General features: G+C 43.8%; 2 protein-coding genes across 16 annotated transcripts in view; one reads left to right on the forward strand and one right to left on the reverse strand.

Annotated features, from left to right (window-relative positions):
- Nucleotides 1-461: 461 nt before the first annotated feature.
- Nucleotides 462-6,188, reverse strand: CCNO (cyclin O). Of its 4 annotated transcripts, XM_082382445.1 has the most exons (6): nt 5,652-6,188; nt 4,830-5,015; nt 4,200-4,385; nt 3,592-3,716; nt 2,842-2,885; nt 462-2,348 (listed from the first exon to the last, which is right to left on the reverse strand). In XM_082382445.1, the coding sequence occupies exons 1-4, from the start codon at nt 6,126-6,128 to the stop codon at nt 3,597-3,599; spliced, it is 969 nt and encodes a 322-aa protein (XP_082238571.1). In that variant the 5' UTR covers nt 6,129-6,188; the 3' UTR covers nt 462-2,348; nt 2,842-2,885; nt 3,592-3,596. The 4 variants fall into 4 exon arrangements, with proteins under 4 accessions (XP_082238571.1, XP_082238570.1, XP_082238569.1 ...); XM_082382444.1 differs by having other exon boundaries at nt 462-2,885; XM_082382443.1 differs by having other exon boundaries at nt 462-3,716.
- Nucleotides 4,499-27,119, forward strand: part of LOC309624388 (uncharacterized protein) — a 69,140-nt gene continuing 46,519 nt past the window's right edge. For 7 of the 12 annotated variants that reach the window (XR_014241866.1, XR_014241867.1, XR_014241868.1 and 4 more), the window contains exons 1-2: nt 6,180-6,553; nt 6,691-6,893. Coding sequence is in view for 8 of the 12 variants with exons in the window: in XM_082382559.1 (XP_082238685.1) it covers nt 6,443-6,553; nt 6,691-6,893 (314 nt within the window). In the remaining 4 variants the exon portion in view is untranslated. Of the gene's footprint in view, nt 4,569-6,179; nt 6,554-6,690; nt 6,894-27,119 lie in introns of those variants that run through there. The other 5 variants (XM_082382557.1, XM_082382562.1, XM_082382556.1 and 2 more) reach the window with 2 other exon arrangements.

Consider the following 27,119-nt stretch of genomic DNA (forward strand, 5'->3'; position numbering starts at 1 on the left):
GCGAGCGCTCTTTTGGCTCGCGTTGGCGCCGCAGCCTCCCGGCCACGCCATAAGAAAGGAGAGGAGGGGAGGACAACCCCTACTGGTCCCTAGCGCTGGGTACCGCCTTTCCGCGTACAGACAGCGGGAATGTGGAAAAGTTAACGATTCTTATTTCATTTTCTTCCCACGCCAGCCACAAGGCACGAAACAAACTTGGAGTGTCAACTACCAAAGTCAGACCCCGGCGTTTGCCCCGCCATGTAGGATTTGCTGGGGATGTATTGTAGAAGTCCAGCAGGGACTCCCCAGAACAGCCCCAGATTACGGAAGTCCCCTCCCCCAAGGCTAGGGAGCCCTCCTGGTTTTGACATCCACTTGGTCTGATGCCTAGAGCCCCGCTCCGTACCCCTACCCGGCACTTTCTCAGGCAGCAGCAGCTGAGCACAGCCTTTAAAAAAGTGGGTCACACATGTCCACTCGAGGCATTTGGTCACTCTCTGTACAACCGGCCTTGCTTGCTCAGCCGGAGTCTTGGCTCCTCTTCCGAAGCCGGAAGCCTCGCCCAGGAAGGGGCATCTCTAGATCCTTGGGTGAGGGGTCTCTTTCAGGACCACTCTCATATCCATACAGTTTGAAAAATCATCTGAAATTGAAATCTTTGTGACCCCCTATTGGGCACCTTAAATTGGTGCCTTACACCTCATAGGAGTAGTGAAAGATCCTCTTTTATTTGCACCTATTATCTGGATTAATAAACAAGATCCCCCCAACAGTGATGGAAAGCAATCCAATGATATAGTTAGAATAGACTTAGAGACTCTCTGAGCCATCTATAGATGCAGGAACCCAGTGAAGTCAGCCAGCTAGAGTTGGTGTGGTGTCGCTGATGGTGAGGAAGAAGCTCTGGCTTTAGGGTCAGAACCCAGGCTCCACCAGGTACCTGAACCCCAGTTCTTTTGGAAAAACATAGCACTAACTTCAGAGGAGTTGCTGTGAAGATGAGATTGTTTATGTAATACGACTGGTGCTTGGTGTGGATAAATTAATGTTGCTGTTTTGAGGCGCCTTTTCAGCTGCACCTCCAGCCTCCCACAGCCTCTTGCTGGCTTTGTCTCTTACTTCCTCTGGTTCCTGAGTAGTCTAGCCACTAGTCAGTACATTTCCCATCCCTATCCTTAATGACTTCCCAGTCTGTAAAAGGAGTGGGGAAGCTCTTAGCTGAGTTTTGGGGAGATTTTTACACATGGCAAGATCCAAAACAGGCCCATTTTCCATCAATGAGTTACACATGGGAGTAGGAAAATACGGGCAGTGTGCATAAAAATGTACAATAGATTGTCTGTGGCAACAGGAGCTGGAATAGCATGATTACATGATTCCTGGTCTGGATGATTCTGGAACCAAATCACCCATATCAATCTTAGCTGAGTAAAGGCTGGTGAAGACAACTCCCCCCAAAATCACTCTTTTGCAGAGGTACCCCATCCCCTAATAGCCAGGCTGAGAGCTCCAGATATTTTGGAACTTGGAACAGATGATATGATTTTCCTCCTCCTTTTCACCATCACAGACCAGCATTTCCTCAAACAGCTCGGGGATCACCACTTCCCTCTCCCTGAGCCAAGGAGGAGAAAGTTCCTGGAGAGCTTAGCATATCAACATATCAGGAGAGTAGGGTTCGTAAGGTGCTCCTGTCTCTGGAGAGTACTTGGGTGCACAAGAAGTGCAAGGAAGTTTCTCTAAGTATGTTTTGAGTTTGCTTTTTATCTGGGCCATTTGTCATACATTTAGATTTATTCTAAATGCAGTAGAACATGACTGAGCTTATTCCGCCAAAAGTTTATTTTTTCAACCATACAGAAAATTTGAAAAACACAGTACAATGAACAACAGTAACATTAACATTTTCCTGTATTTGCTTTCTGTTTTTTCACCGAGTGTTTTTTTTTTTCTGTGTAACTCCTCCCCCACACCCCATCACTGTGCAGGCTGCCACCAGCCTTTTTTTTTTTTTTTTTTTTTTGGCTGCGTTGGGTCTTTGTTGCTGCCCGCAGGCTTTTCTCTAGTTGCCGCGAGCGGGGGCTATTCTTCTTTGCCATGCGTGGGCTTCTCATTGCAGTGGCTTCTCTTGTTGCAGAGCACGGGCTCTAGGCGCGCGGGCTTCAGTAGTTGTGGCTCGCGGGCTCTAGAGCGCAGGCTCAGTAGCTGTGGTGCACGGGCTTAGTTGCACCGCGGCATGTGGGATCTTCCCGGACCAGGGCTCGAACCCGTGTCCCCTGCATTGGCAGGCGGATTCTTAACCACTGTGCCACCATGGAAGCCCCTAGCCTTCTTGAAGACTTGCTATGTGCCAGGCAGGACCTGTGCTGAGGGGTTTGTAGAGAACATCTCATTAAATCCATACCTCAACACTACCAGGTAAATGCTACTGTTACTCTCATTTTTACAGGAAAGACTTAAGCACAGATATGTGACTTGCTTAAGGTCACATAGCAAATTGACTCCAGAGTCCAAGTGTTTAAGCACTACTTTATACTACCTCATAGCAATCTCCTAATAGCTTCATAATAGCCCCGCTATCAGTTGGCGGTTGGGCTCAGAGAGGTTAAGAAATTTGCTGGAGGTTACAGATTCAGGGTCTACAGCAGATTCACAACAGTGAGAATGAAGATGATGGGACAGCTGTGGAGTCACAGAACTCCAGCAAGCCTCTGTCGCATTTCTTGACTCACTTTTCCCATCTGTAAAATGACTCCTGTAACATGACTGGAGGCAAGGACTGTACTGGCTCTCCAAATATGTTCTCCATAATCCCTATTAAATGGAGGGCACTGAACAGATCACTTGTCCCACACTTACCTTGGGAAGAGAGTTTTTTTTTTTTTTTGAGCATTTCCAGAAACCTGTAAGTGGAGGAAATTGAGCATGTGGCAGAGGGTGGAACTCTGGACTCAGATCACCTGCCCTCACATCCTGGCTGCTCCACTGTTGTTTAACCTCTCTGTGGCCCAGTGTCCTCCTCTGAAAAATGGGATAATAGACTCTGCCTAGTAGAACTGTTGAAGGATTGAAATAATGAATGCTGAACACTGTGCCTGGTACATGTAAGCACTCAATGATAGCCATGATTACTAGTGCACCATTGTTACCATGGGCTCACACATAGTAGGCGTTAGACAAGAGAGAACTGTTCAACCATGTGATTGCAGGATAAATGGACTCAATTTGCAATGGCCATAACTGCCTGCAAAGCCTTCATTTTCCCACATCTGGCAGTTGTCAGGGTAACTCTTGGTTGCCCCAGCTAGTGGGAGTGTGCAGTCCCCAAAGCTTCTCAGCCTGGGATCGTCTGCACCAGCAGTGTGCCCCCTGGCCCCGCTAGACAACATCGACTGCTGTGGGTTCTTTTCAGCCTCACACCCCACCTCGCCCTTTGAACCTCTAGGAGTGAGCAGTCCTCAGCCTCCTAACAAGGTCACCAGTTACAGGCCAACCAGTGACCCTGACTCGCCTTGTAACTGGAACCTCGGTCTACAGGAACCTCTCCAGACCTGGTGTTCCCAAACAGAGATGCCTGGGGGGAGGGAGGAGCCCTCCATGGTTACTGACCGCCTCTATTCCCGGACGGCCTTCACCTTCCCTCTTCGTGGACAAACGCTCGCATTGGTAGTATTCAGACAAACCACCGCAGACAGCCTGTTTACTGGGGAAAGACTCGTCTCTTCTCTTGTGCGCTGTTAGTAAAATAAATAAACAATGAAACGCTACAATCGTACACTATTTACAACCTGCAGGATGACCTGGTGACCAAGTGGGAGGCCTGAACCCCTCTCTGTGGGCCAATACTGCATTCTTTCAAAGCAATGGGAGAGGTCCAGCAGCCAGGCCAGGGGATCAAAGGAGACCAAGGGTCTACTTCATTTCAAGCTCGGGGACAGGCTGCACTTCTCGCAGATCTGGAGGGGCACTATGTGAGTCAGGGACGTTCTGTTTATGGCCACCAGTAGCTGCAGCTTGCCCAGGCAGTCCTGCAGCGCCGCCTCGGGGTGCCCGCCCAGGCGCAAGTCCATCGGGCGAGGGAACTGCAGCATACGGTCTGCCAGTGCCAGGCAACAGATGGCCAGCAGGGAGGGGGTGTAGCTGGTGAAAGCGTAGTCAGCCAGGCTCAGCTCCGCCACCCCTCGCGCCAGGGCTTGCGCTTCCAGGGCTTCGGAGACCTCTGCCTGCCCGGCCTCCACGCGTGCGTGCGTGAAATGCTCCAGGAAGAAGCTGATGGTCGGCGCGCCCAGGCTGAAGTGCAGTTTGTGCAGCACGATGCACTCGAGGTTGCAGAGCTGCTGCCGGGAGAAGGCGCCGCAGCACAGGGCCAGGAGCTGCTTCACGCGCGGCGGGTGCACCTCCACCTGTAACACAGGGGCGCTCATCCCTCGCTTCGCAGCATCCAGGGCCGGAGGCCCACCCAGTCTCACAACCGGGAGAAAACCAGGACTTCCCCCATCCCTTCCAGCGAGATATTTGGGGCTTCGCCTCTCCATACTTCCACCGTAATCATCTGGGGTGTCCTTCCAGCGCAACGCTGAAAACAGGTTTGAGAAATTTTGAAGATTTTTTTTTTCGGAGACTAGAATAGAGGGGCTACAGAGAGCTGTTGACACGTGGCCTATTTCTTTGGGGGCTGGGTGAAAGGATTGTTCGTTTTGGGGGGAATTCTGTAGTTAAGGCTGTGGGGCATGTAAGTTTGCAAAATGAGTTCAGGGAACCCAGCACTCAACCGTGTGCGCTGAACAGCCGGGCGGCCAGAGAGCGGCCGGGAGTCTGGCTGGCCCCGAGACGCCGCGTGGAGGTACCTGTTTGCAAGCGATGAGCAGGGACGTGACCCCGAGCAGCTGGAAGCAGTCTGCAGCCACAGGCGTGGTGATAAGGAAGCGGTCCAGAGTGTTCACCGTCAGGCACAGCGACTCGAAGGAGAGGCCGAACTGGCGGTGCACGGGGATTAGCCAGCTGAGCAGCTTACAGCGGGATTCCGCCGTTACCTGCCGGAGGGAGGAGGGAGGCGGGCCAGCTGAGCCTAGGGCTGAGAGCGGCTGTGGAAGGGACAGGGCACGAAGACCTAGGGAGCGTCCCCGGAGGGAGGCAGGAAACAGAGGAAAAACCTAAAGGCGCTGGAAACGGGAAGAGGTGGGCAGCGCTGCTGCGGAAAGAGCACAGGCAGGACTAGGAGCCAGGACGCCGGGATTCGTGCCTGGCGCCGTGCCGAGCGCGGATACACGCTACCTCGTGTAATCCTCTCAACAATCAGCGGGGGGCAGGGAGGTCACCACTTTGCAAATGCAGAAACAAGTTTAGGATCGTGAAGTAACTTGCCGGGGTCGGTAGGAGTCTGGACTCGAACCTAGAAACTGTCTTAACTAATCTGCATTCTACCGTGTCCCTGCTAAACAGTTTGGAGACTTCGGGCAGGTCACTTAAGCCGTCTAGGCCCCGCTTTTCTCCATCTGTAAAATGAGGCTGGTGGCCCGGCCCTCCAAAGCCCCTTCCCGCTGGGACCGGGGGTGGAAGCCGGGCTGGCGAGGGCCGGGGCGCCGCGGAGGGCAGACAGAGCAGAAAAGGAGAGAGCCCGGGAGAGGAAGAGGAGCGGCGGTGGAGAGCTGGCTCTACCAGCGCCTCACTTGTGGCTGCCGCGCCAATGACTCCCGCGGGTGGTAGTGGCTTTCCCGCGCCTTGCGGAAGGCGTAGCAGCTCTGACCGTAGTCGCGGAAGGTCTGTAGATCTAGCTGCAACAGCTGCTGGGCAGGACCGGGTAGGGGGCTGCAGCCTCGCGCCGCGGGGCTGTCTGCGCCATCCGAGCCGGAGCTGGGGGACTCGAACAGGTCGCAGACGCCAGAGTCTCCGGGTAGCGGGCACGGGTTCAGCGGCTGCAGCGGCTGCTTCCTCCGGAGGCGTGGGCGCCTGCTCTTCTTCACCGGGGCACGGAGGTTCTGGTCGTCCCGCCTCCCAGCCCGGGCGGCGGGGCTCATGGGGCTGGTGGGGCAGGGGGTCACCATGATGAAGCCGGGTGGCCGTTCTCCGACTCCCCGGCTGCGGTGGTGTGGACACGCGTGCGCAAGAGTGCGAAGAAGGCCAGGCCTGAGCCGCGGCGAGCCCATAAGTACTCTGCCTGCAGGTTGCCTCAGCCACACCCCCGGCTTCTCACTGGCTGAGCCCAGAGCGGCACGAAAACCGCGCTTTCCCGGCTAAAGACCCGCTCCCGAGCGCGCTGCTGGCACACTCAGCTACCCGGGTCTGCAAGGCGGAGGAGGGGCTACAGCGCGCAGGGGGCACTCGCGTTGCGCGGCCCGCTCCGTGTGCATCCCTTGTTACCCGGGCAACTGAGCTCGGGTTGCGGCAGGAGCTGAGCGCGCGCGGCGTGGGGTAGCGGTGGGGTGGGGCGGCAGCTAGGCCAGGTGGACGCCGGATCCAGATGAGGGAATCTAACCGCGCCCGAGAAAGAGATTCCCCGGGGGGGTATCTCCTCGTCCTTGGCCAGATGGTTTTGACAAGTGCGAACACCTTCTATGCCGGCTGTAACCAGGTCGGTAATTTTGTAAAGGTCCTCTTCCGAGCTCCAGACGAAGGCTCCAGCTAGAATTCTGTCAGCACAGACGTTTTCTTCCGTGACCCATACGAACAATAATTATAATTCAGTTGCGTTTGTGATTTTCGTTTTAGGCAGGACCTGAGGAGCCGGTATCCCTCCTTCCGCCGGGCTGGGGAGCACAGCCTCCGCAGGTTCCTCGATGCTGCTGCGTATCTAGGGGCCAGTCCAGCCAGCCAGCCGGTATTCGTGCTCCAAACAGAAGACTGCCCGAGGAACCTCCAGCAGCAGGTCTGCAGCCCTGTGATATTTTCTCCGCACTTTCCCCTCAAACCAAGTAAGCTGCAGCGGTTTAAGAACTTATCATTGTTGGAGGGTTGCATTTCTAGCTTTATTAAATTGCTCACCGCCTGCTATGTTCTAGGTCATTAGCTTCTGACCCCCTGCCCCGCGCGGCCCAGTCTTTCTCGGTTATTCCCTGCTTCCTGTTTCCGCTCCTTCAAAGTGGAAGTTTCCTTTGAGGAAGCTTCCTTCAGAAGCCTACGGAAGTAGAGCTGGAGGGGGGGCGGTGAGAGAGACTGGACTAGACCTGGCAGCTTCCTGTTCTAGTAGAAGCGGCAGCCCTTCTCCGGCCTGAGTGAATCTCCCTCGGGCTCAGACCCTTCAGGAGAAGGGGCACAAGTAACATCTAGTCAGCCTTACAGGCATCTCCCAGCGGCAGAAAGCCCACATACCCTCCGGCTGATGAATTTTGCAGAGGTGCTCGAAGAGGTGAGTTACTAGGTGCTGTTTGGCGAGCAGGTTCAGCCATTTTTCATTCCAGAAGAAAGCTGACAAATATATGTAATCAAAATGTAAATCCTTGTCTCCAGAAATTTAGCAGAGTGTGGGGTGGTGTCTTCTAGAGATTCAGGTAAAAGAGAAGGGACAGATTTCGGGTTCCAGTCAGTGTTACTCCTATTTTCCTGTAATTCTGAGCAAGGTCTTTAGTCTTCAGACCTAAATAATGTCATTTATAACATGAGAGATTAGCTAAGACTTACCTGTATTTCAAAATACAGATGCCAGGCCTCCCTGTCTCCTCTCAGGCAATTGTTGGGGAACTTTTACAGGAGGAGCAATTAAATCTGTGGAGTGGAGTCAGGTATCAGACTTCTTCTTTGAGAGGGTGTCTAGGTGAGGAGGAAGGACCTAAGAATTCTGATTCTTTAAATTGGCCCAGATGGCCATGTGGTATGGTGGGAAGAGTGCACAGTCAACTCCTCGGGTTAAAATGGTCGCTCTCTTTGATTGGTCATCTTGGGCAAGCTGCTTACCTTCTCTGAGCCTCTGTTTCCTCACCTGTTAGTTGTGGATATTAATACTTGCCTTAAGAGTCAAGTGAAATAGGTGTGAAAACGCAAAGTCCTTTTTTGAATATTAGATAGTGGGGTCACCTTAAAATTGTCACTGGGGAGTCGATATTATCACACTGGAGATATTCTGAAAAGCAGTACCATCATTTTATCCACCTGTGGACAAGAGGCTAGTGGTACCTTGTTGAAAATGCTTTGTCCTCCCAGAGAGTTTGCCTGCTGTTAACTCGTAATAGGGGGACCCTGAGCTTTGGCCTGATGGCTCTATTCCTCAGTACTTGTGGAATGCCTGCCATGCCAGGTCTAAAACAGTTAGCAAGGCTGTCTGGGCCCTGCCCTTGCAGAGCTATCACTGTAGTGGGGGAAACAAAACCACTTGTCATACTTTTTAAATTACTGAAGTGTGATAAGGGTTATGATGGAGGATATCCCGGGTGTGCGGTTGACAGATGAAATACAGGACTCCAGTTAAATTCAAAAGTCAGATAAATAAGTGTTTAGTATCTCAAATATTGCATAGTACCTATTATACTAAAAACTCATTCGTTGTTTATCTGAAATCCAAATATTGCATGGGGCATGCTTATGCTAGAAGAGTATTTATTGTTTATCTGACATTCATATTTAACTGGACCTCCTAACCTCTGGCAGTCCTACCTGGGGCCTTGGGGGCCCATATTAGAAACAACTGGCCTGGACTGGAAAGGCTTCCCAAAGCAAGTGGTGGTTAAGCGAAGATAGAAGGATGGGGGTGGAAAGAAGATAAGAGGGAGATTTGGCCGCAAGTATTTAAAATAGAGAAACAGGATGTGGGAAGGTCTGGAAGCATGATTCCTGGGACGTTCTAGGGCCTATCTGATGCAGAATGGCTGGAACACAGAGTTGGGGGGGGGAAGGGAGGAGAAGAAACAGGGGAGATAAGAGATAGTAGCTAATATATAAAACTTTAATATATAAAACTTCTTATGTGCCAGGGATTGTGTTGTGCTTTTTATATGTATATATTATACTCACTTTATCTTCCCAACTCTATGAGATGGATTCTATTATTATCCCCATTTTACAGAGAAGAAAAACTGAGGCATAGACAGGAAAAGTAATTTGCCCAAGGTCATGCAGATAGTAAATGGCAGAACTGGATTCAAATGGAGACAGCCTAGCTCTTTGCTCCATAATCACCATGCTCTACTCCTTCAGAAGCAAGATCGTGCAGTTCCTTGTAGGCTACATTAAAGGTTTAGACTTTACCTGAAGCGATTGAAGATGCTTGACCAAGGGAGAAACACGATCTGTCTTTTGTTTTAAAAAAATTACTCTGATATGTGGAAAATGGATTGGAGGAAAAGAAACTGGAGGCCTTTAGGTACAGTATTTGTGGTTCAAGCTAAGGGCATTTTATTTTCCCTATGAAGGGTCTTTAAAATTAATTTCTGTTTTTTAATCTTTCTGGGACCAGGGCCCAATGCACCTTAAAGGCACTAGGCAAACCTAAAATACTTTAAAAATGTAAAACCTAATTAAACCCAGGCTGCTATGATGAAAGCTGCTTAGCCACGATTTGACACTGCTTATTTTCAGGTGTTGTTTATGAAATCTGCAAGTGAGTATTAATATAATGGAACCAACCTTGTCTTGTTTTTTATTTTTATTTTTTCCAGTTTAGCACTTTAGCTTCTGTCAAAACCCCTACCCTCATGCTGCCCCAGGTCTGGGATTGGGGGACTGAAGTAGGAAGATCGCATTTCCTGACAGTACCTTGTTTCAGCAAACAAAGCAAGTGGGTTGCTACTTAGATATGGACAACTTTGTTGGCACCTCACATGGTCTTTAAACTCGGTTTTGATGTCACTAAAAATACTTGCTTAAGACTCTATTTTCTATTAATGTATTTAAGTGCCCAAATTGAGAAGTATTTAAGGTACTTGAAATCAGACAAGTTTTGCTGGTATTTAGTAAACAAAGGGCAGGAATTTTCAGCACATTTTAAAAAGCCAGACATTTTACTTACACGTCTAAATGTCCACAGGCATCCACACCTGGGGAAAAGGCCATCTCTTTGTTACCTGCCTTCCTGGTGCTCTGCCAATTACCAGTTCATTAAGGGTTCAGTACACATGCTCAAGTGCATTGCTTCTCCCTTAGTGCATACGTGTACTTTTTCTCCCAACTCAATCCGCCTGTGGCAATCTGCCTGGCACAGGTGGTAGCATGTAATGGTTAAGAGCTTTGGCTCTGGAGTCAAACTCCTTGGGTTTTAAGCCTGGGTATGCAGTGCACAAGCTCCGTAAACATGGGCAAGTTACTCAACCTTTTCATTCCTCAGTTTTCCCAGCTGTTAAAAAAAAATGAAGTAGTAAGAGTATCCCATAAAATTGTTGTGCGGATTAGATAAAGCATATAATGTGCCCGCATAGTACTCAATATGAGTTATGTGCTGCTATAATTATTGAGTTTTTCCAGCTGAGGTATGTGGGTTATTTTGCCATCCAGGGTGGCTGAGGAAAATAATACCTGTCATCCAGTTTGTTGATACGTATAATATATGTATTACATATATATAATATCTCATATGTATCTGAATTATACGTTGATATATGTTTATAGCTGTAAGGAGCAAGGAGGCTATTCATACTACAGTTCCACTGGACTTAATTTGAGATGTGAGGCGGGTCTTTGGAGTGTTGAACTAAAGATATAGCCCTCCAAATAAGCATTACCTGGGCTAACATTTAAGAAATTTTACTTCTGTAAAGTGTATGTCTTTTTGCCACATTCAGATGCTGAATTCCAGCTATGAGAAGGAAGATGTAATATTGGGTTGGGAGGTTCTCCAGCAGCAGCCTGTCCTTCCAGGGCCTGGATCAGAAAACCTAAAAGAGTAGTAAGCACAGTAGCATAATTATGCTTGAGGCCAACCCAGGCCCCAGCTCTCTTGAAATCTAAGAGACTAAGTGACTTGCTTCAGTGAGCCTTCAAAGCATTTCCTCAAACTGTGATTGTAGTCTGATACTCACTCTGCTGTTTTCCTTTTAGATGGTGGGGTTGCCCATGTAGACTCAGGGGTATCAGGAGGGAACAGCCCTTCTAGCACTGTGGATATAACATTTAGGGTGTTGACATTTACTTATGAAACAGTCAAGATGTTGTTTTACTATCAGACTTGTTTTAGGAATGTGTTATGTAGCTTTATTGAGCTACTACCAGTGTATAGAGAGCAGAGTCTTACCTGAAGACTGAGGTCATTCCTGGTGTTGTTTGCTTGGAGAAAAGGTGTGCCTTCCCCAAAAGAAACCACAATAAGGGGGAAATTTTTGGTAATCTGCAAGAAGGAAATGTTTCTCTCTTGTGCTTGTACCCCCAGGTAGTGAGGTGTCTAAGGAGATTTGCTCATGATGGTAGATGTTAAAGTGGCATGCCTCAGATTTTGTGATATTCTCAGAATGGGTAATTATGACACAAAACCAAGAGACTATAAAAGATTGATAAATTTGATTATGTAAAAGTAAAAAAAAATGTTTTTACAGGGAAAGATGTATTTTCAGTCAAAACTGGAAAAATACTTGTAACTTATGTCACAGACTTGAGCCTAATTTTCTTTTTTTCATGTTTTATCTGTGTTAGCTGTTTCTTTCCTTTTTTCTTAAGCCCAATTTTCTTAAAATCTAAAGAACTTCTATAAAATCAGTAAGAAAGAGTGGCAATCTAATAGAAAAATGAGCAAATGTTTGAATAGATAGTCCACAGGAAAATGTGTCTCATATGAAAAGATGCTCAAATTCACTCATAATAAGAAAAAATGCAAATTAAAACTATCATGAGATATTATTTTGCACTTAATCTGATTGATAAAAGTCCAAACCTTTGATAAGAGGATATAGGGAAATAGGGCCTCAATATATTGTTGGTGAGAGTGTAAATTGGTACAACCATTTTGGAAGACAATTTGGCAAGATCTGTAAACATTTATAAAAGGATACTTATTGCAGTATCCTTGTTAAAAGCAAAATATTGATTGTCTTCAATAAGGGACATCTAAAAAACAGAATATTGTGTAGCCATTAAAAAGAATGACGAAGAAGCAACATGGATGCAACTAGAGATTATCATACTAAGTGAAGTAAGTCAGAAAAAGAAAGACAAATACCATATGATATCAGTTATACGTGGAATCTAAAATATGACCCAAATGAACCTATCTATGAAACAGAGACAAAATCACAGACATAGAGAACAGACTGGTGGTTGCCAAGGGGGAGGGTATTGGGGGAGGGATGGAGAATGGGAGGTTGGGGTTAGCATATGTAAGCTTTTATGTATAGAATGGCTAAACAACAAGGTCCTACTGTATAGCACAGAGAACTATATTCAGTATCCTATGATAAACCATAATGGAAAAGAATATAAAAAAAGAATATATATATATATATATATGTATAACTGAATCACTTTGCTGTACAGCAGGAATTAACACAACATTGTAAATCAACTATAGTTCAGTTTAAAAAAAAGAATGAGGAAGATGTTTATGGACTGATAGAGAAGATTTTCAAAATAGAGTGTTAAATAAAACAAGAAAAGGGAGAGGGACTCTACTGTATACCTTCACCTAACTTCTGAATTTTGAACTATGCATATGTGTTATCTGTTTTTAAATGCCATTTTTCATATGCAGATGAGCTGAAAGTTAGAAAGCAGGGCCCCTAGGAGAGGCCTGAAAAGTAGCAATAGCTCTCATGTGGACATTAGGAAAGAGTGGGTAGAATAAAAGAGGGCCTGGGTACTCTGGGAGCAAAGTTGTATTGCTTCATATGTGAGACTTTTGTTTTGGAACTTGGTTTATATCAGGGAACAGAACTGACAAACATCCCTGCCTTCATGGAGCGTATATAGGGTGGTGGTACAGGGAGAAACAAACCATATAGGGACTGGGGCATTGAGAGTCCTGGCATGCAGGTTGCAGGATTAAATAAGTTGGTCAGATAAAGCTCACTAGGAAGTTTTGAGCAGAGACCTCTAGGAAGTGGGGGAGTTGGCCAGGTGGGCATCTGGGGGAAAAGCATCCTAGCCAGATAAAATAGCCAGTACAAAGGCCCTGAGGCACGAGCAAACCTAGCGTGAGGAGGAACAGTGAGGAGCGCAGTGTAGTGAGTTGGAGTGAGGGGATTAGCAGGTGAGGTAAAAAAGGTAATAGAGGCACATCTTGTAGGAGCCTGTTATTGCCAGCATTCGCTGCGTTCTTATGCTTTGTTAGGCTGCACTTTTATTTGCTGTAGCATTTAATCATCACCTGAACCATATGAGCTAGATACAGTTATCGTCCCCATTTTACAGATGAGAGACTCTTTAGAGAGATTAAGGAGCTTGCTTGAAGATTCACAGCTAGTAAGTGGAATACCAGGCCTTAAACCCGAGTCTGTGATTCTAGTCTGGACCTTTATCCTGATGCTGTTCTGTGTTTATGAAGTGCTAAGGGAGAACTAAGGGAAGGCTTTGAGTGCACCCTTGGGCCACTGCGTTGAAGGAGGACAAAGCTGAGGGGATAGAGCCCCCAGAAGAAGGAGGTGCCCACATGGTCAGAGCTAGTTGCGCTTTCTCATGATAAACCTTGGAGGCTCTGCAGTCTGGTTTAGCAGGCCAGCCAGAATTGTCTTGCCCAAGTATGTGCCTAGAGGTTCAAGCTGAGCTAGAATTGAGAGCTTGGGAGAGGAAGCAAGGCTTTGAGGCCAAAGGAAGTGTGAAGCCATTTGGAGTGTGATGAGCACAGACTGTGTCTGATTCCTGTGACTCAGCCACCTCTTAGGAGGTGATCGTGTAACGAAGTGACAGTTCACTTAGCTTCTCAGAGAAAGCACGGTACTGAAAAGACGAGTTTAAATTGTCTGGAGAGGGAATTCCCCGACAGTCCAGTAGTTAGGACTCCTTGCTTTCACTGCCGAAGACCTGGGTTCAACCCCTGGTCGGGGAACGAAGATACTGCAAGCCGCGGTGTGGCCAATAATTAATAAATAAATAAATACAGAAGTTAATTGTCTGGAGGGTGTAAGTTCTGCTATCTAGTGGCCTTGCTAGGAGTAGGAGGTCTCAGAAAGCAGGCTGACCTGAGGAGTGAGGGAAGCTGGCACCTTTGTTCTTTAGCCGAGACTTACTGCCTGTTAAAAAGTGCAGCTTTCTTCCCACCTTCCATTCCTGGTGCAAACAGTGTTTCACATGAAGCAGCAGATCAAAGACAATCACTAAAGGAAGCTTTTACTTTTTTATTTTTAAAAATATTTATTTATTTATTTGGCTCTACCGGGTCTTAGTTGCAGCATGAGGGATCTTTGTTGTGGCATGTGGGATCTTTAGTTGCGGCATGTGGGATCTTTAGTTGTGGCATGTGGGATCTTTAGTTGTGGCATGTGGGATCTAATTTCCTGACCAGGGATCGAACCCCAGCCCCCTGCATTGGGAGCGTGGAGTCTTAGCCACTGGACCACCAGGGAAGTCCCTAAAGGAAGCTTTTAAAGAGTTGTCTTGTTACTTGAATATAACTGTACCTGAACACTGTAGTTGTCTGTCTCTGCTCCTCCACAATCACTATTTAATGAACACCTACTAAGTGCTGGGCATTGCTCTAGATCTGCAGCAGTGGTAAGACACACAAGGTCATATAGAGGGAGGAGAGGGGAGGTTGAAAGTAAAACAATAAAATATAAACGATAGCAGGCCATGGTAAGTTCTCTGCAGAGATTTTAAAGTGTGCTGGCCTAGAGTGTGAATGGGTGGCCACTTTAAACTGGATGGTCAAGAATGCCTCTTTGAAGAGAGTTCTCACTTCATGTGTTGCTAAGGTCAGGATATCAGTCTTTTTCTTTTAATGTTGTGCAAATCCAGTGCCTAAGTGGGATTTCTCATAATGTTGCTTAAATTGCTACGCCATTGTTTGGCAGCAGTGTTTTCTTGGAGAGGGGTGGAGGTCCTACAAATGTTTAGATAATGATATTTAAATCCTCCTAAAGTAGTTATGTTGAGGTGAACTGCAAAGGAGTGAGAGTGTGAAGTAGACTTACTGTATACAATGGATTTTTCCCAACCAAGTGCAAGATAAAGCTAGTACATCTCTGTGTTTATTAGTGTTATTTTAAATGATGAAGGTCTAGCTTGCAGAAGGGTCTTCTTCTGCCCAGTGGGGCGTCCTATGTTAACATAACGTCAGACTTCTGTGTTAGATAGGGGCAGATCTATCATATCTTTTCTTTCTCTACCACATAGAAAACAAAGAAGGCAGCAATTAGTATCTTCAGTCCATGGTAAAACAACCCCCTGTCCCAAACGTAAAGCAAAGCTGGTCCTATTGAAAAACAACAAAGGGGAAGGCTGAAGGGCACAATATGTAATGCGCCTACTTGGATGTCAAATCACAGGGTGCAGATCAAAACAGAGCAGCTGGTGAGGGACGCCTAGTCATATGTTTCTTAGAATTTATGAGAAAAGGCACCAAGGGCCTGCAGTTAACAAAGGCACTCAGCATGGAGCAGGTTAGGCTGCCCTACTGGGAGGCACCAGCCAGTCTCTGAGTGTGTTCAACTATGCGGATTTGAAATGAATGGACGGAGTGGTTGGATTTTCTCCGCATGTGGCAAGTCTGGGTGTTAAAGTTATATCCTTCAGGAACAATGTTTCCTAGTACTTTTGGAGAGACTGACAAATTTTCATTTTTCTTCAGCATTATAACCTGCATTTCTGTATGTTGATTATGTCTGCTCTTTCTGCATCGGCCCGGAGTTATACGTGTGTGAACCATTTGTGGAGAATCTGGTTTTTGTTCCAGACATTGTGCTCTCCTGTATTTTATGTTGTAACATCAATTTGAAATTCAAAGACCAATTGGAGGTTGTCTTTTTGGTGATATTCACAATACAAGTTTAACATACAAATAAGGAAACTGTAAGTAACCAAAGTAACATGTTTAGAGAATGCGCCTGACTTATTTTGGAGATGTACAATCACTAAAATATCTAGGCATTCCAGGAAGAGCAGTGACAGTAGCATGCACCCCTTCCTCCAATATGGCAATCAGATACTCACCGGAATACTTTTCAGTTCATCTACCAGTGTTCATTCAGTGTCTGCCCTTAGCCTGGCCTCGTGCTTTTTCATTAATAACATTTGTTGTATATTCCTGACGAGAAAAGTAATGTCTGTTTATTGCAATAAAATTAGAAAAATCTCATAATGAATAGAGAATTTAACAGTTACAGTTTTATAACAGAAAACACTGACATTTCAGTATGTATCTTTCAGTTACCTGTGTGTATATATCCAAACACATACATGCAATACATACATATATATGTTTTTGTATATACTTTTTATTAACAAAATTAAGCTTTTCATATATATAGTTTGGTATCCTAGTGTATTCGTTGCCCTAACAACTAAATCTAATCTTAATGGCTTAACAGAACGAAGGTTAGTTTCTTGTTTTTAGCACAGTCTTGCAGGTCAGGCAGCTCTCCTGGTCAGCTTTCCTCTAACAGTGAGTTGGAGATAGATTGATCAGAGCTGCTTCTGGTTTGCAAATCACCATCTTTGGAGCTCTGTGCTTCCAGCCCTGTGTTTAGGAGAGTGAGCTTGGCAAATTTGCAGTGGTTCTTTACTGCCTAAGACTAGAATGTGATTCATGATTTTTGCTCACATTTCCATTGATGAGAAATCCAATCACATGATCCCTGCATAACCCAAGGGAGGCTGGGCTGTAGTCTCCTCGTAAGCTCAGAAAGAGGAAAGAGTTCAGCCAACATATCACACTGTCTCTGTCCTATCTGCTTTATCTCACTTAACATTGTATCATGGCATTTTCCCCAAATCATTAAATATTCATCAAGATCATGATTTTATTAATTAATTAATTTATTTATTTTTGGCTGTGTTGGGTCTTTGTTTCTGTGCGAGGGCTTTCTCCAGTTGCAGCAAGCGGGGGCCACTCTTCATCACGGTGCGCGGGCCTCTCACTATCGCGGCCTCTTTTGTTGCAGAGCACAGGCTCCAGACGCGCAGGCTCAGTAGTTGTGGCTCACGGGCCCAGCTGCTCCGCGGCATGTGGGATCCTCCCAGACCAGGGCTCGAACCCGTGTCCCCTGCATTGGCAGGCAGATTCTCAACCACTGCACCACCAGGGAAGCCCCAAGATCATGATTTTTAATAGCCTCAGAGTTTCCCATCAAATGGATATGCCATTCTTTACTTAGTTAAAGTATTCCAGGAAGTTTTGTGTACAGTGACATACAGCCCTCACTCCAAAGTGATTTCCTGAAGCCAACTAATCTAAGGTTTTGGACATTTAGATTTTTGGCATTTATTTAGAAATGTTAGGATACTAATGTTAAAGATGCAACGGAAAAATTTCTCTCTACATTAGCACAAACTTTTATGGCCCAAAACCATAAACAGAAGGGCAAAGCTATCTCCTATATCCTCAAATGCCCCATCTTTTCTATAAATAGAGTGTTTCCCTGCACCCTCCCATTTCTCCCTACACCCTTTTATTTTCTTCTTTCCTAGGCAGATTCCCCCACCCAAAGCCAACTAATCTTAAGTTTACACCGCTCAGTTTTTCCCCTTTTGCGCTATATTTCAGCTCCCATCTCAACCCCTCTCAACACTCTCCCTCCTCCAGAGGTGCTGGGCTTGCCAGCGGTGTTACCACTCCCCTTAGGCCTTTGTCCATAGGCAGTGGTCCCCAACCTTTTTGGCACCCGGACCGGTTTTGTGGAAGACAAGTTTTCCACGGACAGGGTGGGGGGGTGAGGTGTGGGGTGGGAGAATGGCTCAGGCGGTAATGCCAGCGATGGGGAGCAGCCGATGAAGCTTCACTAGCTTGCCTGGCCCGCTGGCCTCCTGCTCTGCGGCCCGGGGGTTGGGGACCCCTGTCCATAGGGACTTAGGATGAATAGAGTAATGTTAAACCAGCTGAGAAAGAGAAAGGGCTTGTGTAACCAAGCAGAATAGGACTTGCTTATTAATAGCTCTCAGCAGACTGTGGTTTGAGGTAAATTAATAATTCCATTTTACAACTAAATGTGAAGTGTGTGTGTGTGTGTGTCTCCACCAGTCTCTAAATTCTGTCTTCTATGTAGAAATGAAGTAGGTAATAAAAATAGCCCCGCTGTGACCTTTTGGAAGGGTATAGGTCATTTGTTTTAGAATACTTTATCTCAAAATGACTGTAAGCCAAAATCGATATAGCTTTTGGATTTATCAAAATGGGTTAGTAAAAGATGTCAACTGAAAAAAATGCACGAGCCAAAAGGTGAGAATTATGTTTTATTCAGGGATGTTACAGAGGACTGAAGCCCAGAAACAGCCTCTCAGCTCCGAGGAACTTTTCCAAAGAGGTACAGGAAGAGCCAGGATATATAGGAATTTTTGCTTCAAAGAAAAACATGTAGTCTAACATCAAAAGAGGACTGCTAGTCACAAAAAAACAGACTTCTCAAGTTAATGATTTTAGTGCTTTTCTATGTATGGGAAGATGCAAGAGTCTGGACTCACTGAAAGTATTCCTTTGATATGCATCTTAACTTCTAGGGCCCGTATCCTGTTTTTCTCCATCCTGAATTCCCCTCGGGGTGCACTGGGGGGGGACAGGGTCAGGGGGCTGGGGTGTCCCTGCAGCAGCTGATGGCTTGATGGCGCAACACTCCGTGTTTACTCAAATGGCAGGCAACATTTTTTTTTTTGTCCACAAAGGAAAACCCAGTGGATTAACACGGGCAGACAACCCTGATTCTGTTTGGCCTTTACTTCAGAGAGTCCAAATACTCCCATTGGACCACAGCTGCCTCACTCACCCGACCCTTTTCTCTTTTGTTTTCTAGAGGCTGAGGTAGAATCTTTTACAAACATATTGACTAGAAAACTGAGGGTAAAGCTCTACTAACTAGTTGTATGACTTTGTCCTCATCTAGTTGTTTGGACTCCTGGCTAGAGAGAATTTTAGTTTGGTGCCATTATTTACTCTAGTCGAATTCCTATTTGCTCCTAGATTATATTTCTTAGTCAGTGTTTTCCAGGTATGTGAAGTCTCTATGCTAGATTGAATTTTACTTGTTAGACAGCTACCCTACCCATGAACACCATTATATAGCAATTCCCTTTCTATATGGCCTCAGAGATTCATAACCTGAGGGCCAGTCTGCCCAAACCTAACTTTAAAATCTCTTTCTTCATCTCTTTTAGTAGTTCTTTGAGACTATCACCCCATAAGCCCTGCCCTTATCCTGGACCTATTTTTCTTGGTCTTGTTTGGTTTGTCTAACTAATGCGTACTTATCAGCTAGTTCTTAAGGCTGGTACTCTGGTGAAGTTGTCTTCTTTACCTATGACTCTAACCTGACACTTGGATTGGTCTCCCTAGTGTCTGAGTGGCATGGACTGAGTTGACAGGGCACTCTTCATTGGAATCTGCCTTTTGTATGAGTCAGCAGAAAATACTTTCTCTGTTTATGTTTCAAATTGTGTCCTCCCTAGTGGACCTATCATCAGGGTCCGGTTTCTTGTCCAAGAAATACCTCCAATTTTTCTCACCCCAGAGCCCAGTGAATAATTACATCTTTCCTGGCATGTCTGTCTTCTTTTTCATTTGCATAATTCATTCTGACACTTCTGGAGGAGTGACTCCTTTCCAGCATCTCATTGTATAGTTTTACTTTAGTAAAATATAGATGAATCGATTATTGGAGTTTGTAGACAAGGACTTAAAATAATTATTATAAGTATGTTAAGGAAAACACATGGCATGGATACACAGGACAGACAGAGAAGAATTTCATCAGAGGATTGAAATCTATAAAAAATAATCAAATGAGCATATTATAATTAAAGAACACACTATGTGAAAGTAGCACTCATTTGATGGCTTTAACAGCAGTCTGGATATAGCAGAAAACAGGATCAGTGAACTTGAAGACAGATTAATAGAAACTATCCAAACTGAATTACGGAGAAAAAAGAATGGCAGGAGGTTGGAAGCACAGAATATAAAAACAACACGTTTGATGCAAAAGTATAGTCTAACAGTCCAAAAAGTCTAACATACATGACATTGGAGCTCCAGAAGGAGAGAAGAGAGGGAAGAGTTCAGAAGCAATAGTTGAAGAGATGATGCTTGAGAAGTTACCAAAACTGGTAGAAGAAATCAGTAGATTCAAGAAGCTCAGTGAATTCCCAGCAGGATGTATGTGTATGCATCCTAGCACTTCATAGTCAAACTGCTGGTAACCAACAGTAAAGAGAAAATTCTCATGAGCTAGATAGTATGGTTGGGGTGAGGGTGGGAAGACACATTAACTTTCCAAAACACAACAATAATACTAATCGATGTCTTTTCAGTAGAACTCATGAAAGTCAAAATACAATGGAATAACATCTTTAAAGTGCTGAAAGGAAAAAACAAAAACTGCCAACCTAGAATTCTATATTCTGTGAAGGTATCCATAAAAAAAAGGTGAAAAAAAAATGAAGGTGAAATAAAGACGTTTTCAGGCAAACAAAAGCTGAAGGAATTCATTACCAGAAGATCTATACCATAAAAAATACTAGCAATAGTAACAATAATCTTTTGGTGTTTAGAATACCTGTGGAAGTAAAATATGTGATAACAGTAGCACAAATGGTGGGAGAGTTAAATGAAGTTAAATGTTGTAAGCGTAATTGTTTTATTTATAAGTGTGGGATTTTAATTTATGGAGTTGAACAACATGGAGAAGCCAATGCCATTGAAAAAAAAATTTATTACTTATATTTCCTGAGAGAAGGGGGCCTGTCATGCCATATGAGGAGCACCAGATTTTCATCAGGAGGCAGAACTAGGAGTGAGGGGAAAGCCTAGGTCAGAGTCTTTACTGGGGTTTCTGTGGGAAAGGCAACCCTCAGAGTAAACAGCATAGCATTGGCTAGTTTGAATAATTCCAGTTAGCTGTGGGCTACAGGGTGATCTGTCATTGCCTAGTACCTGGCCCTGGGATGATTTAGTTCAGGGGAAATACTAGCTTGGTCTGCAAGAGTTAGGTAAAGGGGGTCATTGGGAATATAAACTCAGGATCAGTTGGCTTGCCCATGAAAGGCGTGCTCCTACCCAAGGTCTTTGCTGTCTCTAAGAATTGGCTAGCCCCGGGAAGGGCAGTTTCTCCCTGGTCAGCAAGATTTTTTAAATGTCAAAACATTATAAGATACAGAAATAAAAAACATGATTAATACAATCATGCACTGTTCAGGAAGTGGTAAATGTAGTGATTTAGGGTAGACTGTAAGAAGGCAAGGATGCATATTTAATGTCTAGAGATGTGCTCTCCAATACAGTAGCTACTAGTCACATGTCGCTATTTATGTTTAAAGTTAAAGTAAAAATCTAGTTCCTTAGTCATACAACCACATTGAAGTGCTCCATAACCACACGTGGCTAGTGGCTACCACAGTGGAGAGTGTAGTTACGGAACAATTCTATCAAGATAGAAATTTTTATTGCATTATGCTGCTCTAAGGTAATCACTAAAAGACTAATACAAAACACTTAAGTTAATAGAGTAGATAAATAGAATAACAAAAATACTTGATTAATCCAAATGAAATCAGAAAAGAATAGAAAAAGGAACAAAGAACTGATATGACAAATAGAATACAAAAAGCAAGATGATAGACTTAACCCCAAATGTAAGTCAACGTATACATTTCAGTTAAAAGGGAAAGCTAATAGTACATAAGTCAGAATAGTGGGTACCCCGGAGCTGTGGGAGGCATTGACGAGGAAGGAGCAGTACAGTACAGTAATGCATTACAGGATATGTAAACCAGTGGCTTGGTGAAGGCAAGTGGGAGGTTTACTTTCTCCAGTTTCTATTCTCTACTTTTTAATAGACTTTTACTACTGTTTATTTTTCATTAAATGTTCTATGAAAAAGTGTCACAACACCTTTTCCTTTTGGGAGTATTAACAGAAGACTGAGGTTATAGAAAAAAAATTTCTGTGATTTTTTTTCTTGTAAACACATGCTTCTTGTTGGCTCTGTGGAGAATTTAGGTGGATGACTCTGAGACTGAATGGTCAGTCAGTGCCCTCAGCTTTGTCAGACAGTCTTATATGGCTTCATTCTTAGTGGGATAGCATTCTACTGCTGTGTGAGGACGAAAGGTAACCTGTGATCACTCGGAATTAGACGCTGCTCTGACAATATTTTGTAAATTCATACTAACCTTTCCATGTTCCTAATGTATTTCTAGCCTTCTTTTCAACGTCCTATTTCTCATCCAGCTTATCTCCACCTTTTCCCAAATCTGATTCATTCCTTTAGCTTTTTGCTGTATCCTTTTTGGACCTTTGATTCTATTGAGAGTAATAGTCCAGTGCCAGGACTCCAGATCTTCACTCCCAAAACTGCTCTATCCACAGTCATCCTTAAAATTTCTCTTTGTTTCACACCTCACACCCAAGCCATCAGCAAATCCTATCAGCTGTATCTTCTAGAATCACTGTTTTTCACCCATATCCAGGGCTACCACCCTGGTCCCAGCCACCATTGTTTCTTATTGCAGTAGCCTCCTAAAGAATCTCTCAATTTCCCTCTTGTCCCTTGCCATTTATTTTCTATACAGCAGACTGTATGATCATTCTAAAATCCAAGTCAAGACTATTTTACTCATTTGTTCAGAACCTGCCAGTTTCTCCTCATTTCACTTAAAATAAAAGCCAAAGTCCTGTAGATCTTTTTTTTTTTTTTTAACGTCTCTATTGGAGTATAATTGCTTTACAATGGTGTGTTAGTTTCTGCTTTATAACATAGTGAATCAGCTATACATATACATATATCCCCATATCTCCTCCCTCTTGCATCTCCCTCCTACCCTCCCTATCCCACCCCTCTAGGTGGTCACAAAGCACTGAGCTGATCTCCCTGTGCTATGTGGCTGCTTCCCACTAGCTATCAGTTTTACATTTGGTAATGTATATATGTCCATGCCACTCTCTCACTTCGTTCCAGCTTATCCTTCCCCCTCCCCGTGTCCTCAAGTCCATTCTCTCTGTCTGCGTCTTTATTCCTGTCCTGCCCCTAGGTTCTTCAGAACTTTTTTTTTTTTTTAGATTCCATATATATGTGTTAGCATACAGTATTTGTTTTTCTCTTTCTGACTTACTTCACTCTTTATGACAAGACTCTAGGTCCATCCACCTAACTACAAATAACTCAGTTTCATTTCTTTTTATGGCTGAGTAATATTCCATTGTATATATGTGCCACATCTTCTTTACCCATTCATCTATTGATGGACACTTAGGTTGCTTCCATGTCCTGGCTATTGTAAATAGTGCTGCAGTGAACATTGTGGTACTTGTCTCTTTTTGAATTATAGTCCTGTATATCTTATTTTAATTTTTATTCTATATTGGAATATACTTGATTTACAATGTTGTGTTAGTTTCAGGTGTATAGCAAAGTGATTTATTTATACATATACATATATCTATTTCTTTTCAGATTCTTTTCCCATATAGGTTACTACAGAGTATTGAGTAGAGCTTCCTGTGCTAATTATCTATTTTATATATAGTAGTGTTTATATGTAAATCCCAACCTCCTAATTTATCCCTCCCCCCAACCTTTCCCCTTTGGTAACCATAAGTTTGTTTTCAAAGTCTGTAAGTCTGCTTCTGTTTTGTAAATAAGTTCATTTGTATCATTTTTTAGATCCTACATATGAGTGATATCATATGCTATTTGTCTTTCTCTGTCTGACTTACTTCAATTAGTATGATAATCTCTAGGTCCATCCATGTTGCTGCAAATGGCATTATTTCATTCTTTTTTATGGCTAATACTCCATTGTATGTATGTACCTCATCTTCTTTGTCCATTCATCTGTCAGTGGACACTTAGGTTGCTTCCATGTCTTAGCTATTGTAAATAGCGCTACAGTGAACATTGGGGTGCATGTATCTTTTCAAAGTACGGTTTTCTCCAGATATATGCCCAGGAGTGGGATTGCTGGATCATATGGTACCTCTATTTTTAGTTTTTTAAGGAACCTCCATACTGTTTTTGATAGTGGCTGTACCAATTTACATTCCCACCAACAGTGTAGGAGGGTTCTTTTTTACCCACACCGTCTCCAGCATTTATTGTTTGTCAACTTTTTGATGATGGCCATTCTGACTGGTGTGAAGTGATACTTCATTGTAGTTTGATTTGCAGTTCTCTAATAATTAGTGATGTTGAGCATCTTTTCATGTGGTTTTTGTTTTGTTTTGTTTCTAAAGATTTATTTATTGATTGATTGATTGATTGCTATGTTGGGTCTTCGTTTCTGTGCTAGGGCTTTCTCTAGTTGCAGCAAGCGGGGGCCACTCTTCATCGCAATGTGCGGGCCTCTCACTATCGCGGCCTCTCTTTGTTGCAGAGCAGAGGCTCCAGACGCGCAGGTTCAGCAGTTGTGGCCCAAGGGCCTAGTCGCTCCACGGCATGTGGGATCTTCCCAGACCAGGGCTCGAACCCGTGTCCCCTGCATTAGCAGGCAGACTCTCAACCACTGCACCACCAGGGAAGCCCTTCATGTGGTTTTTGGCCACCTGTTTGTCTTCTTCAGAGACATATCTATTTAGATCTTTTGCCCATTTTTTTTCCCCCATTTTTTGATTGGGTATTTTTTTTTTTATATTGAGCTGCATGAGGTGTTTGTATATTTTGGAGATTAACCCCTTGTCAGTCGCATCATTTGCAAATAGTTTCTCCCTTTCCGTGGGTGGTCTTTGCATTTTGTTTATGGTTTCCTTTGCTGTGCAGAAGCTTTTAAGTTTAATTAGGTCCCATTTGTTTATTTTTGTTTTTATTTTCATTACACTAGGAGGTGGATACAAAAAGATATTTCTGTGATTTATGTCAGAGTGTTCTGCCTATGTTTTCCTCTAAGAGTTTTATAGTATTCAGTCTTACACTTAGGTCTTTAATCCATTTTGAGTTTATTTTTGTGTGTAGTGTTTAAGAATGTTCTAATTACATTCTTTTACGTGTAGCTGTCCAGTTTTCTCAGAACCACTTATTCAAGAGATTGTCTTTTCTCCATTGTATATTCTTCCCTCCTTTGTTGTAGATATATTGACCACAGGTGTGTGAGTTTAGCTCTGGGCTTTCTGTTCTTTTCCATTGATCTATATTTCTGTTTTGTGCCAGTACCATACTGTTTTGATTACTGTAGCTTTGTAGTATAGTCTGAAGTCAGGGAGCCTGATTCTTCCAGTTCCGTTTTTCTTTCTCAAGATTGCTTTGGCTATTCAGGGTCTTCTGTGTTTCCATACAGATTTTAAGGTTTTTTGTTCTAGATCTGCAAAAAATGCCACTGGTAACTTGATAGGGATTGGATTAAATCTGTAGATTACCTCAGGTAGTATAGTCATTTTCACAATATTGATTCTTCCAATCCAAGAACACAGTATATCTTTCTATCTGTTTGTGTCATCTTCTATTTCTTTCATCAGTGTCTTATAGTTTTCAGAGTACAGGTTTTTTGCCTCCTTAGGTAGGTTTATTCCTAGGTATTTTATTCTTTTTGATGTGATGGTAAATGGGATTGTTTCCTTAATTTCTCTTACTGACCTTTTGATGTTAGTGTATAGAAATGCAACAGATTTCTGTGTATTAATTTTGTATCCTACAACTTTACCGAATTTGTTGATGAGCTCTAGTAGTTTTCTGGTAGCATCTTTAGGATTTTCTAAGTATAGTATCATGTCATCTGCAAACAGTGACAGTTTTACTTCTTTTTTTCCAATTTGGATTCCTTTTATTTCTTTTTCTTCTCTGATTGCCGTGGCTAGGACTTCCAAAACTATGTTGAATAAAAATGGTGAGAGTGGACATCCTTGTCTTGTTCCTGATCTTAGAGGAAATGCTTTCACCTTTTCACTGTTGAGTATGATGTTAGCTGTGGGTTTGTCATATACGGCCTTTATTTTGTTGTTTTTTTAAAATTATTTTTTAAAATATTTATTTATTTGGTTGTGCCGGGTCTTAGTTGCGGCAGGCGGGCTCCTTACTTGTGTCTCGTGGGCTCCTTAGTTGTGGCACATGGGCTCCTTAGTTGCGGCACATGGGCTCCTTAGTTGTGGCATGCAAACTCTTAATTGCAGCATGCATGTGAGATCTAGTTCCCTGACCAGGGAACATACCTGGGCCCCCTGCAATTGAGAGTGCAGAGTCTTAACCACTGCACCACCAGGGAAGTCCCTATGGCCTTTATTTTGTTGAGGTATGTTCCTTCTATGCCCACTTTCTGGAGAGTTTTTATCATAAATAAGTGTTGAATTTTGTCAAAAGCTTTTTCTGCATCTATTGAGATAATCATATGTTTTCTATTCTTCAGTTTGTTAATGTAGTGTATCACAACGATTGCTTTGTGGATACTGAAAAATCTTTGCATCCCTGGAATAAATCCCACTTGATCATGGTGTATGATCCTTTTAATGTATTGTTGGATTCAGCTTGCTAGTATTTTGTTGAGGATTTTTGCATCTGTGTTCATCAGTGATATTTGCCTGTAATTTTCCTTTTTTGTGGTATCTTTGTCTGGTTTTGGTATCAGAGTGATGGTGGCCTCATAGAATGAGTTTGGGTATGTTCCTTACTCTGTAATCTTTTGAAATAGTTTCAGAAGGATAGGTGTTAACTCTTCCCTAAATGTTTGATAGAATTTGCCTGTGAAGCCATTTGGTCCTGGACTTTTGTTTTTTGGGAGTTTTTAAATCACAGTTTCAATTTCAGTGCTTGTGAGTGATCTGTTCATATTTTTTATTACTTCCTGGTTCAGTTTTGGGAGATTGTACCTTTCTAAGAATTTGTCCATTTTATTGGCATATGGTTGCTGTAGTAGTCTCTTATGATCCTTTGTATTTCTGTGACGTCCGTCGTAACTTCTCCTTTTTCATTTCTAATTTTATTGATTTGAGCCTTCTCCCTTTTTTTCTTGATGAATTTGGCTAAAGGTTTATCTATTTTGTTTACCTTGTCAAAGAACCAGCTTTTAGTTTCATTGACCTTTGCTATTGTTTTCTTCATCTCTATGTCATTTATTTCTGCTCTGATCTTTATGATTTCTTTCCTTCTGATAACTTTGGGTTTTGTCTGTTCTTCTTTCTCTAGTTGCCTTAGGTGTAATGTTAGATTGTTTATTTGGGATTTTTC

Source organism: Balaenoptera borealis, assembly GCF_965194805.1.
Source record: "Balaenoptera borealis genome assembly, chromosome: 2".
In the NCBI taxonomy this organism is placed as follows: domain Eukaryota; kingdom Metazoa; phylum Chordata; class Mammalia; order Artiodactyla; family Balaenopteridae; genus Balaenoptera; species Balaenoptera borealis.

Coding starts and splice junctions, on each gene's coding strand:
- CCNO (XM_082382442.1), bottom strand. CDS start 6,128: ATGGGCTCGCCGCGGCTCAGGCCTGGCCTTCTTCGCACTCTTGCGCAC. Junction 5,016..5,651: donor CATTGGCGCGGCAGCCACAA/GTGAGGCGCTGG, acceptor TCCCTCCGGCAG/GTAACGGCGGAATCCCGCTG. Junction 4,386..4,829: donor TGCTCATCGCTTGCAAACAG/GTACCTCCACGC, acceptor CCTGTGTTACAG/GTGGAGGTGCACCCGCCGCG.